Raw genomic sequence first — 15,150 nt, forward strand, 5'->3', positions numbered from 1 at the left:
CACTGAGACCGGTATTACACACTGAGACCGGTATTACACACTGAGACTGGTATTACACACTGAGACCGGTATTACACACTGAGACCGGTATTACACACTGAGACCGGTATTACACACTGAGACTGGTATTACACACTGAGACTGGTATTAAACTGAGACTAGTATTACACACTGAGACTGGTATTAAACTGAGACCGGTAATACACACTGAGACCGGTATTACACACTGAGACTGGTATTACACACTGAGACCGGTATTACACACTGAGACTGGTATTATACACTGAGACCGGTATTACACTGAGACTGGTATTACACACTGAGACTGAGACTGGTATTACACACTGAGACTGGTATTACACACTGAGACTGAGACTGGTATTACACACTGAGACTGGTATTACACACTGAGACTGGTATTACACACAGAGACTGGTATTACACACTTAGACTGGTATTACACACTGAGACTGGTATTACACACTGAGACTGAGATTACACACTGAGACTGAGATTACACACTGAGACTGAGATTACACACTGAGACTGGTATTACACACTGAGACTGGTATTACACACTGAGACTGGTATTAAACTGAGACTGGTATTACACACTTAGACTGGTATTACACACTGAGACTGAGATTACACACTGAGACTGAGATTACACACTTAGACTGGTATTACACACTGAGACTGAGATTACACACTGAGACTGAGATTACACACTGAGACTGAGATTACACACTGAGACTGGTATTACACACTGAGACTGGTATTATACACTGAGACTGGTATTACACACTGAGACTGGTATTACACACTGAGACTGGTATTACACACTGAGACTGGTATTACACACTGAGACTGGTATTACACACTGAGACTGGTATTACACACTGAGACTGGTATTACACTGAGACCGGTATTACACACTGAGACCGGTATTAAACTGAGACCGGTATTACACACTGAGACCGGTATTACACACTGAGACCGGTATTACACAGAGACCGGTATTACACACTGAGACTGGTATTACACACTGAGACTGGTATTAAACTGAGACTAGTATTACACACTGAGACTGGTATTAAACTGAGACCGGTAATACACACTGAGACCGGTATTACACACTGAGACCGGTATTACACACTGAGACCGGTATTACACACTGAGACCGGTATTACACACTGAGACTGGTATTACACACTGAGACTGGTATTAAACTGAGACTAGTATTACACACTGAGACTGGTATTAAACTGAGACCGGTAATACACACTGAGACCGGTATTACACACTGAGACTGGTATTATACACTGAGACCGGTATTACACTGAGACTGGTATTACACACTGAGACTGAGACTGGTATTACACACTGAGACTGGTATTACACACTGAGACTGAGACTGGTATTACACACTGAGACTGGTATTACACACTGAGACTGGTATTACACACAGAGACTGGTATTACACACAGAGACTGGTATTACACACTTAGACTGGTATTACACACTGAGACTGGTATTACACACTGAGACTGAGATTACACACTGAGACTGAGATTACACACTGAGACTGAGATTACACACTGAGACTGAGATTACACACTGAGACTGGTATTACACACTGAGACTGGTATTACACACTGAGACTGGTATTAAACTGAGACTGGTATTACACACTTAGACTGGTATTACACACTGAGACTGAGATTACACACTGAGACTGAGATTACACACTGAGACTGAGATTACACACTGAGACTGAGATTACACACTTAGACTGAGATTACACACTGAGACTGAGATTACGCACTGAGACTGAGATTACGCACTGAGACTGGTATTACGCACTGAGACTGGTATTACGCACTGAGACTGGTATTACACACTGAGACTGGTATTACACACTGAGACTGGTATTACACACTGAGACTGGTATTACACACTGAGACCGGTATTACACTGAGACCGGTATTACACTGAGACCGGTATTACACACCGAGACCGGTATTACACACCGAGACCGGTATTACACACCGAGACCGGTATTACACACCGAGACCGGTATTACACACCGAGACCGGTATTACACACCGAGACCGGTATTACACACCGAGACCGGTTTTAAACTGAGACCGGTATTACACTGAGACCGGTATTACACACTGAGACCGGTATTACACACTGAGACCGGTATTACACACTGAGACCGGTTTTAAACTGAGACCGGTATTACACACTGAGACCGGTATTACACACTGAGACCGGTATTACACACTGAGACCGGTATTACACAGAGCTACCGTTATTACACAGAGCTACCGGTATTACACACTGAGACTGGTATTACACACTGAGACTGGTATTACACACTGAGACTGGTATTACACACTGAGACTGGTATTACACACAGACTGGTATTACACACAGACTGGTATTACACACAGACTGGTATTACACACAGACTGGTATTATACACTGAGACTGGTATTACACACTGAGACTGGTATTACACACTGAGACTGGTTTTAAACTGAGACTGGTATTATACACTGAGACTGGTATTATACACTGAGACTGGTATTACACACTGAGACTGGTATTACACACTGAGACTGGTATTACACACTGAGACTGGTATTACACACTGAGACTGGTTTTAAACTGAGACTGGTATTATACACTGAGACTGGTATTACACACTGAGACTGGTATTACACACTGAGACTGGTTTTAAACTGAGACTGGTATTATACACTGAGACTGGTATTACACACTGAGACTGGTATTACACACCGAGACCGGTTTTAAACTGAGACCGGTATTACACTGAGACCGGTATTACACACTGAGACCGGTATTACACACTGAGACCGGTATTACACACTGAGACCGGTTTTAAACTGAGACCGGTATTACACACTGAGACCGGTATTACACACTGAGACCGGTATTACACACTGAGACCGGTATTACACAGAGCTACCGTTATTACACAGAGCTACCGGTATTACACACTGAGACTGGTATTACACACTGAGACTGGTATTACACACTGAGACTGGTATTACACACTGAGACTGGTATTACACACAGACTGGTATTACACACAGACTGGTATTACACACAGACTGGTATTACACACAGACTGGTATTATACACTGAGACTGGTATTACACACTGAGACTGGTATTACACACTGAGACTGGTTTTAAACTGAGACTGGTATTATACACTGAGACTGGTATTATACACTGAGACTGGTATTACACACTGAGACTGGTATTACACACTGAGACTGGTATTACACACTGAGACTGGTATTACACACTGAGACTGGTTTTAAACTGAGACTGGTATTATACACTGAGACTGGTATTACACACTGAGACTGGTATTACACACTGAGACTGGTTTTAAACTGAGACTGGTATTATACACTGAGACTGGTATTACACACTGAGACTGGTATTACACACTGAGACTGGTTTTACACACTGAGACTGGTATTATACACTGAGACTGGTATTATACACTGAGACTGGTATTACACACTGAGACTGGTATTACACACTGAGACTGGTATTACACACTGAGACTGGTATTACACACTGAGACTGGTATTACACACTGAGACTGGTATTACACACTGAGACTGGTATTACACACTGAGACCGGTATTACACACTGAGACCGGTATTACACACAGAGACCGGTATTACACACCGAGACCGGTATTACACACCGAGACCGGTATTACACACCGAGACCGGTATTACACACCGAGACCGGTATTACACACCGAGACCGGTATTACACACCGAGACCGGTTTTAAACTGAGACCGGTATTACACTGAGACCGGTATTACACACTGAGACCGGTATTACACACTGAGACCGGTATTACACACTGAGACCGGTATTACACACTGAGACCGGTATTACACACTGAGACCGGTATTACACACTGAGACCGGTATTACACACTGAGACCGGTATTACACACCGAGACCGGTATTACACACCGAGACCGGTATTACACACCGAGACCGGTATTACACACCGAGACCGGTATTACACACCGAGACCGGTTTTAAACTGAGACCGGTATTACACTGAGACCGGTATTACACACTGAGACCGGTATTACACACTGAGACCGGTATTACACACCGAGACCGGTATTACACACCGAGACCGGTATTACACACCGAGACCGGTATTACACACCGAGACCGGTTTTAAACTGAGACCGGTATTACACTGAGACCGGTATTACACACTGAGACCGGTATTACACACTGAGACCGGTATTACACACTGAGACCGGTATTACACACTGAGACCGGTATTACACACTGAGACCGGTATTACACACTGAGACCGGTATTACACACTGAGACCGGTATTACACACTGAGACCGGTATTACACACTGAGACCGGTATTACACACTGAGACCGGTATTACACACTGAGACCGGTATTACACACTGAGACCGGTATTACACACTGAGACTGGTATTACACACTGAGACTGGTATTACACACTGAGACCGGTATTACACACTGAGACCGGTATTACACACTTAGACCGGTATTACACACTTAGACCGGTATTACACACTGAGACCGGTATTACACACTGAGACCGGTATTACACACTGAGACCGGTATTACACACTGAGACCGGTATTACACACTGAGACCGGTATTATACACTGAGACTGGTATTACAAACTGAGACTGGTATTACACACTGAGACTCGTATTTCACACTGTGACTGGTATTAAACTGAGACTGGTATTACACACTGAGACTGGTATTACACACTGAGACTGGTATTACACACTGTGACTGGTATTACACACTGTGACTGGTATTAAACTGAGACTGGTATTACACACTGAGACTCGTATTTCACACTTAGACTGGTATTACACACTGTGACTGGTATTACACACTGTGACTGGTATTAAACTGAGACTGGTATTACACACTGAGACTCGTATTTCACACTTAGACTGGTATTACACACTGTGACTGGTATTACACACTGTGACTGGTATTAAACTGAGACTGGTATTACACACTGAGACTGGTATTACACACTGAGACCGGTATTACACACTGAGACCGGTATTACACACTGAGACCGGTATTACACACTGAGACCGGTATTACACACTGAGACTGGTATTACACACTGAGACTGGTATTACACACTGAGACTGGTATTACACTGAGACTGGTATTACACACTGAGACTGGTATTACACACTGAGACTGGTATTACACACCGAGACTGGTATTACACACCGAGACTGGTATTACACACCGAGACTGGTATTACACACCGAGACTGTTATTACACACCGAGACTGGTATTAAAGTGAGACCGGTATTACACACTGAGACCGGTATTACACACTGAGACCGGTATTACACACTGAGACCGGTATTACACACTGAGACCGGTATTACACACTGAGACCGGTATTACACACTGAGACCGGTATTACACACTGAGACCGGTATTACACACTGAGACCGGTATTACACACTGAGACCGGTTTTAAACTGAGACCGGTATTACACACTGAGACCGGTATTACACACTGAGACCGGTATTACACACTGAGACCGGTATTACACAGAGCTACCGTTATTACACAGAGCTACCGGTATTACACACTGAGACTGGTATTACACACTGAGACTGGTATTACACACTGAGACTGGTATTACACACTGAGACTGGTATTACACACAGACTGGTATTACACACAGACTGGTATTACACACAGACTGGTATTACACACAGACTGGTATTATACACTGAGACTGGTATTACACACTGAGACTGGTATTACACACTGAGACTGGTTTTAAACTGAGACTGGTATTATACACTGAGACTGGTATTATACACTGAGACTGGTATTACACACTGAGACTGGTATTACACACTGAGACTGGTATTACACACTGAGACTGGTATTACACACTGAGACTGGTATTACACACTGAGACTGGTTTTAAACTGAGACTGGTATTATACACTGAGACTGGTATTACACACTGAGACTGGTATTACACACTGAGACTGGTATTACACTGAGACTGGTATTACACACTGAGACTGGTATTACACACTGAGACTGGTATTACACACCGAGACTGGTATTACACACCGAGACTGGTATTACACACCGAGACTGGTATTACACACCGAGACTGTTATTACACACCGAGACTGGTATTAAAGTGAGACCGGTATTACACACTGAGACCGGTATTACACACTGAGACCGGTATTACACACTGAGACCGGTATTACACACTGAGACCGGTATTACACACTGAGACCGGTATTACACACTGAGACCGGTATTACACACTGAGACCGGTATTACACACTGAGACCGGTATTACACACTGAGACCGGTTTTAAACTGAGACCGGTATTACACACTGAGACCGGTATTACACACTGAGACCGGTATTACACACTGAGACCGGTATTACACAGAGCTACCGTTATTACACAGAGCTACCGGTATTACACACTGAGACTGGTATTACACACTGAGACTGGTATTACACACTGAGACTGGTATTACACACTGAGACTGGTATTACACACAGACTGGTATTACACACAGACTGGTATTACACACAGACTGGTATTATACACTGAGACTGGTATTACACACTGAGACTGGTATTACACACTGAGACTGGTTTTAAACTGAGACTGGTATTATACACTGAGACTGGTATTATACACTGAGACTGGTATTACACACTGAGACTGGTATTACACACTGAGACTGGTATTACACACTGAGACTGGTATTACACACTGAGACTGGTATTACACACTGAGACTGGTTTTAAACTGAGACTGGTATTATACACTGAGACTGGTATTACACACTGAGACTGGTATTACACACTGAGACTGGTTTTAAACTGAGACTGGTTTTAAACTGAGACTGGTATTATACACTGAGACTGGTATTACACACTTAGACTGGTATTACACACTGAGACTGGTATTATACACTGAGACTGGTATTACACACTGAGACTGGTATTACACACTGAGACTGGTATTACACACTGAGACTGGTATTACACACTGAGACTGGTATTACACACAGAGACTGGTATTACACACTTAGACTGGTATTACACACTGAGACTGGTATTATACACTGAGACTGGTATTATACACTGAGACTGGTATTACACACTTAGACTGGTATTACACACTTAGACTGGTATTACACACTGAGACTGGTATTACACACTGAGACTGAGATTACACACAGACTGAGATTACACACTGAGACTGGTATTACGCACTGAGACTGGTATTACACACTGAGACTGAGATTACACACTGAGACTGGTATTACACACTGAGACTGGTTTTACACACTGAGACTGGTATTACACACTGAGACTGGTATTATACACTGAGACTGGTATTAAACTGAGACTGGTATTACACACTGAGACTGGTATTACACACTGAGACTGGTATTATACACTGAGACTGGTATTACACACTTAGACTGGTATTACACACTTAGACTGGTATTACACACTGAGACTGGTATTACACACTGAGACTGAGATTACACACTGAGACTGAGATTACACACTGAGACTGGTATTACGCACTGAGACTGGTATTACGCACTGAGACTGAGATTACACACTGAGACTGGTTTTACACACTGAGACTGGTTTTACACACTGAGACCGGTATTACACACTGAGACTGGTATTACACACTGAGACTGGTATTACACACTGAGACTGGTATTACACACTGAGACTGAGATTACACACAGACTGAGATTACACACTGAGACTGGTATTACGCACTGAGACTGAGATTACACACTGAGACTGGTTTTACACACTGAGACCGGTATTACACACTGAGACCGGTATTACACACTGAGACTGGTATTACACACTGAGACTGGTATTACACACTGAGACTGGTTTTAAACTGAGACTGGTATTACACTGAGACCGGTATTACACTGAGACCGGTATTACACACTGAGACCGGTATTACACACTGAGACCGGTATTACACACTGAGACCGGTATTACACACTGAGACTGGTATTACACACTGAGACTGGTATTACACACTGAGACTGGTATTACACACTGAGACTGGTATTACACACTGAGACTGGTATTACACACTGAGACTGGTATTACACACTGAGACCGGTATTACACACTGAGACTGGTATTATACACTGAGACTGGTATTACACACTGAGACTGGTATTATACACTGAGACTGGTATTACACACTGAGACTGGTATTACACACTGAGACTGGTATTACACTGAGACTGGTATTACACACCGAGACTGGTATTACACTGAGACTGGTATTACACTGAGACTGGTATTACACTGAGACTGGTATTACACACCGAGACTGGTATTACACTGAGACTGGTATTACACACTGAGACTGGTATTACACACTGAGACTGGTATTACACACTGAGACTGGTATTACACACTGAGACTGGTTTTAAACTGAGACTGGTATTACACTGAGACTGGTATTACACACTGAGACCGGTATTACACACTGAGACCGGTATTACACACTGAGACCGGTATTACACACTGAGACCGGTATTACACACTGAGACCGGTATTACACACTGAGACCGGTATTACACACTGAGACCGGTATTACACACTGAGACCGGTATTACACTGAGACCGGTATTACACACTGAGACTGGTATTACACACTGAGACTGGTATTACACACTGAGACTGGTATTACACACTGAGACTGGTATTACACAGTATTACACACTGAGACTGGTATTACACACTGAGACTGGTATTACACACTGAGACTGGTATTATACACTGAGACTGGTATTATAAACTGAGACTGGTATTACACACTGAGACTGGTATTACACACTGAGACTGGTATTACACTGAGACTGGAATTACACACTGAGACCGGTATTACACTGAGACTGGTATTACACACTGAGACTGGTATTACACTGAGACTAGTATTACAGCCCTGTTTGTATTGTGGACGGCAGGAGGACGGCAGCAGAAATCACAAACACTCTCTATTCCTTTCTTCTGCCGTTACTCTCTATCGAGCGCAGGGAAGGAAATGGAATACGTATAGACTGCATCCACTCAACAAAAGAGAGGGAGGAGGGTGAGAAAAACAGAAGGGGAAGTAGGAAGAGAGACGAGGGAAAGAAACGGAGATAGAAACTGATATGGAAGAAAGAGAAAAAGACAAGAGTAGAAAAAGACAAGTTCAAGGAGGATAGATGTTTAGGGGGCTAGATTTGGGGGATTTGACTTTTGTGAAGGGCGCATATTTACGTGGCATTGGCGTGTGTGTGTGTGTGGACTTACGTGGCCTTGCCCTCACGGAGGAAGATGCAGGAGAGGGAGAACTGTAGCGTGGCAGAAACCACCTTCTTGGAGAGGGGCTTGAACTTGAGCTTGACGTCAGTCTGTGTGGGCATGGGGCTGGCATACTGCTTCATGTTGATGCTGCTGCTGGCCAGAGCCTTTCTACGACCTGAAGGAGACTCCTGAGAGATGGAGGGAGAGAGGGAGGAGGGAGAGAGAGAGAGGGAGGGGAGAGAGAGAGGGAGGGGGAGAGAGAGCGGGGAGAGAGGGAGGGATGGAGGGAGGGAGGGAGGTGAGGGAGGAATGGGGAGAGAGAGGGAGGGAGGGAGGGAGAGGGAGAGAGGAGGGAGGAGGGAGAGAGAGGGTAGGGAGGAGGGAGAGAGGGAGAGAGGAGGGAGAGAGAGAGGAGGGAGGAGGGAGAGGGAGAGAGAGAGAGAGAGGGAGGAGGGAGGGGAGAGAGAGAGGGAGGGGAGAGAGAGAGGGGAGGGAGGGGAGAGAGAGAGGGGGAGGAGGGAGAGAGAGAGGGAGGAGGGGAGAGAGGGGAGGGAGGGAGGGAGGGAGGGAGGGAGGGAGGGAGGGAGGGAGGGAGGGAGGGAGGGAGGAGGGAGGGAGGGAGGAGGGAGGAGAAATACTTGTTAAAATCTGGTGGATAGATTGAAGGTGTTTTGTGCTGATGTAGTGTCTAATAAAACAGTCATATCTGTATTGTGTCACCATCACTCTACTTCAACAGCTTCTTCCCAGTGGCACCACATCTGAAACTACTGGACAGCTGGAGAAAATAATGGCATAAAGTCCCATTAGTAAAACTGCCGTACCAATCAAAACCCGTTCTGATCTCCAAAGTGCTTACAGGTAGGAGCTAGGGGCCGATATGGAACTGGGCCCATGTCACCACAGCCCTGGTAAAAGGCATCATGGGATTGGAACTAGAGAAGACCGATGTCGTGTGTTGTTCGCTGTTCACACAACACATGGAATTAAATAATGAGGGGTGGGGGGGGGTTACAACTTGGAAGTGAAAAATAGGCCAGCAGCTAACAGGCCAGCAGAAAACAGGCCAGCAGAAAACAGGCCAGCAGAAAACAGGCCAGCAGAAAACAGGCCAGCAGAAAACAGGCCAGCAGAAAACAGGCCAGCAGCTAACAGGCCAGCAGAAAACAGGCCAGCAGAAACACTGATACATCTAGTCTCTCCTCCTCTAGGTGTAAAACACTGATACATCTAGTCTCTCCTCCACTAGGTGTAAAACACTGATACATCTAGTCTCTCCTCCACTAGGTGTAAAACACTGATACATCTAGTCTTTCCACCTCTAGCTGTAAAACACTGATACATCTAGTCTCTCCTCCACTAGGTGTAAAACACTGATACATCTAGTCTCTCCTCCACTAGGTGTAAAACACTGATACATCTAGTCTCACCTCCTCTAGGTGTAAAACACTGATACATCTAGTCTCTCCTCCTCTAGGTGTAAAACACTGATACATCTAGTCTCACCTCCTCTAGGTGTAAAACACTGATACATCTAGTCTCACCTCCTCTAGGTGTAAAACACTGATACATCTAGTCTCACCTCCTCTAGGTGTAAAACACTGATACATCTAGTCTCTCCTCCACTGGGTGTAAAACACTGATACATCTAGTCTCACCTCCTCTAGGTGTAAAACACTGATACATCTAGTCTCTCCTCTAAGTGTAAAACACTGATACATCTAGTCTCACCTCCTCTAGGTGTAAAACACTGATACATCTAGTCTCTCCTCCACTAGGTGTAAAACACTGATACATCTAGTCTCTCCTCCACTAGGTGTAAAACACTGATACATCTAGTCTCTCCTCCTCTAGGTGTAAAACACTGATACATCTAGTCTCTCCTCCTCTAGGTGTAAAACACTGATACATCTAGTCTCTCCTCCTCTAGGTGTAAAACACTGATACATCTAGTCTCTCCTCCTCTAGGTGTAAAACACTGATACATCTAGTCTCTCCTCCTCTAGGTGTAAAACACTGATACATCTAGTCTCTCCTCCTCTAGGTGTAAAACACTGATACATCTAGTCTCTCCTCCTCTAGGTGAGAACAGAGAACAGAGGACCTCCATGCTGCCTCACTGTGTTGATACGACACCCGGGCCATTCTGCCTTCTCTCTTCATCTCTCGCCATCTCACTGTCTGTCTCGCTACTCTCCATCTCACTGTCTGTCTCTCTTCATCTCTCTCTCCCTCCATCTCACTGTCTCTCTACTTTCCATCTCACTGTCTGTCTCTCTACTCTCCATCTCACTGTCTGTCTCTCTTCATCTCTCTCTCCCTCCATCTCACTGTCTGTCTCTCTACTCTCCTCTCTCTCCACATAACATATTGTAGCCAATTGCAGGCCTCTATTCCATGCCAGTGTGCAGTGTGTGTGTTTCAGTGTTTGAGGTTTGTCTGCAGCAGTTAATATCCTGGACTTCTCCTGTCTTTTAGTCTGCTATAACGTCACAGGCTAAATTAAACAAAAATACTAACAAACATACTCAGACAACACACACACACCACACACACTTAGCCTATATGCTATTCAAAAAGCAGTAGAACCCCCCCAGTCCTTTAGGCAGCAGAACAGGCCCTAAAGAGTCAAGATCTCCTGGGTACAGTACCGAACAAGTCCTCCATTTCCCTCTCCCTTTCTCTCCCTTTCTCCTCTCCCTCGCTCTCTCTCTCTCCCTTTCTCCTCTCCCTCTCTCCTCTCCCTCCCTTTCTCCTCTCCCTCTCTCCTCTCACACATCACACCATGTGTAGAGCAACACATACATAGACCACACACAATGGAGATGATCTGATATGAGCTCTTTATATCACTGCTGTTGGCTGTCTTCACACACACCTACACGAGGAAGATACTTGACTCGCCTCTCCCTTTCTCCTCTTGCTCGCTCTCCCTTTCTCCTCTCCCTTTCTCCTTGCTCGCTCTCCCTCCCTCCCTCCCTCGCTCTCCCTTTCTCCTCTCCCTTTCTCCTTGCTCGCTCTCCCTCCCTCCCTCCCTCGCTCTCCCTTTCTCCTCTCCCTCACTCGCTCTCCCTTTCTTCTCTCCCTCGCTCGCTCTCCCTTTCTCCTCTCCCTCGCTCTCCCTCGCTCGCTCTCCCTTTCTCCTCTCCCTCGCTCGCTCGCTCTCCCTTTCTCCTCTCCCTCGCTCGCTCAGCTCTCCCTTTCTAACTCTCCCTAGCTCGCTCGCTCTCCATTTCTCCTCTACCTCGCACGCTCGCTCTCTCCTTCTTCTCCCGCCCTCGCTCTCCTTTTCTCCTCTCCCTCCCTCGCTCTCCTTCTCTCCTCTCCCTCCCTCCCTCGCTCGCTCTCCTTTTCTACTCTCCCTCCCTCCCTCACTCTCTTTTTCTCCTCTCCCTTGCTCCCCCTTTTCTCCTCTCCCTCCCTCGCTCTCCCTTTCTCCTCTCCCTCCCTCCCTCGCTCTCCCTTTCTCCTCTCCCTCCCTCGCTCTCCCTTTCTCCTCTCCCTCCCTAACTCTCCCTTTCTCCTCTCCCTCGTTCTCCCTTTCTCCTCTCCCTCGCTCGCTCTCCCTTTCTCCTCTCCCTCGTTCTCCCTTTCTCCTCTCCCTCGCTCGCTCTCCCTTTCTCCTCTCCCTCGCTCGCTCTCCCTTTCTCCTCTCCCTCCCTCCCACCCTCGCTCTCCCTTTCACCTCTCCCTACCTCCCTCGCTCTCCCTTTCTCCTCTCCCTCGCTCTCCCTTTCTCCTCTCCCTCGCTCTCCCTTTCTCCTCTCCCTCCCTTTCTCCTCTCCCTCGCTCGCTCTCCCTTTCTCCTCTCCCTTTCTCCTCTCCCTCCCTCCCACCCCTCGCTCTCCCTTTCTCCTCTCCCTACCTCCCTCGCTCTCCCTTTCTCCTCTCCCTCGCTCTCCCTTTCTCCTCTCCCTCCCTTTCTCACACTCACTCTCCCTCGCTCTCCCTCCCTTCCATCCATCCCTCCTGCCCACCTCCCCTCTCCCATCCCTCCTGCCCACCTCCCCTCTCCCTTCCATTCATCCATCCTGCCCTTCCCCATCTCACAGGAACGATTAGAAAAAGGCATTCGTCAAGCCACGCAGCCACTTGACATTTGTGTTGACATTTGAGCCTGGTTGAATCGTCCCTGTCTGGAAATACTAGTGCATCATGTCATCCCCCTGAAGAATACTAGAGCCTCAGAAAGCCCCTCTCCTCTCCTCTCCTCTCCTTCCTTATCATCTTCCAGATTAGGCCATCCCCATTATACTGAGCTAATAGTGCATGTAGATACTTTAAGAATGAATTTTCCAAATGCATCAAACACTTAAGAAGGGGATTTGGTATGGAACGTGGTCGTACAGGGGCCCTCTCAGAATGGAAATACTTGACAATATGTAAATAATTGTGAGGGAGAATAATAATAACGGTTTAACAGACTCGAGTCGGGAGGAGAACAATAAACATGGTGCTGTTGTCCCCGGATGGCGCTTGTCAATCAGGAAGAGAGAGAGATTAGGGGGTCTGAGACGGTGAAACACACACACACACAGACACACACAGACAGGTGTGCACACACAAACACACAAGCATGCACGCACACAATTAGGGGGTCAGAGAGGTTGATGTGACTGTGTAAAATGAAAGGAGAGGACAATAAAGTATTTTAATTTATTACAAGCAGATATTACAACTATCAATACATTGGCTTTCATTGGAGCTGCTGGAATGACTAAATACCTGAGTGGTGTCTGGAGAGAGAGAGAGTGAGAGAGAGAGAGAACAGAGGAGAGGTCAGCGAGAGAGAAAGAGGGAGAGAGAGAGAGAACAGAGGAGAGGTCAGGGAGAGAGAGGGAGAGAGAGAGAGAGAACAGAGGAGAGGTCAGGGAGAGAGAGAGGGAGAGAGAATAATGTTTACTGTAAACTTTTTATTGTTTATTTCACTTTTGTTTATTATCTATTTGACTTGCTTTGGCAATGTAAACATATGTTTCCCATGCCAATAAAGCCCTTCAATTGAAATTGAAATGAGAGAGAGGAAGGTAAGAGGGAGCGAGAGGGAGAGATAGAGGAGAGAGATAGCGGGGGGAGGGGGAGAGAGAGAAAGAGAGAGGGGAGAGAAAGAGAGGGGGAGGGGAGAGAGCAAGAGAGAGGGGGGAGAAAGAGATAGAGGAGGAGAGAGATAGTGGGAGAGTGCGAAAGAGAGCGAGATAGAGGAGAGCGATGGAGGGAGAGAAGGGTCTGGGGTGGCTGTATGCTTCCCCCTAGCTGTTAATATGTGTTACTGCAGCTTCCCACTAAACTACCTCAGTCAGACCATGTTGCTTGATACTGTACTGCAGCTTCCTACTAAACTACCTCAGTCAGACCATGTTGCTTGATACTGTACTGCAGCTTCCCACTAAACTACCTCAGTCAGACCATGTTGCTTGATACTGTACTGCAGCTTCCCACTAAACTACCTCAGTCAGACCATGTTGCTTGATACTGTACTGCAGCTTCCTACTAAACTACCTCAGTCAGACCATGTTGCTTGATACTGTACTGCAGCTTCCTACTAAACTACCTCAGTCAGACCATGTTGCTTGATACTGTACTGCAGCTTCCTACTAAACTACCTCAGTCAGACCATGTTGCTTGATACTGTACTGCAGCTTCCTACTAAACTACCTCAGTCAGACCATGTTGCTTGATACTGTACTGCAGCTT

General features: G+C 46.0%; 1 protein-coding gene across 1 annotated transcript in view; it reads right to left on the reverse strand.

Moving 5' to 3' along the window:
- The window catches only part of LOC106577322 (EH domain-binding protein 1-like), a 429,232-nt gene that overhangs the window by 303,633 nt on the left and 110,449 nt on the right, over window positions 1-15,150 (reverse strand). The window contains exon 2 of the mRNA XM_045701776.1: window positions 9,463-9,644. Within this exon, the coding sequence (XP_045557732.1) occupies window positions 9,463-9,596 (134 nt within the window). The 5' untranslated portion in view covers window positions 9,597-9,644. The remainder of the gene's footprint in view (window positions 1-9,462; window positions 9,645-15,150) is intronic.

Source organism: Salmo salar, chromosome ssa18 (assembly GCF_905237065.1).
Source record: "Salmo salar chromosome ssa18, Ssal_v3.1, whole genome shotgun sequence".
Lineage (NCBI taxonomy): Eukaryota > Metazoa > Chordata > Actinopteri > Salmoniformes > Salmonidae > Salmo > Salmo salar.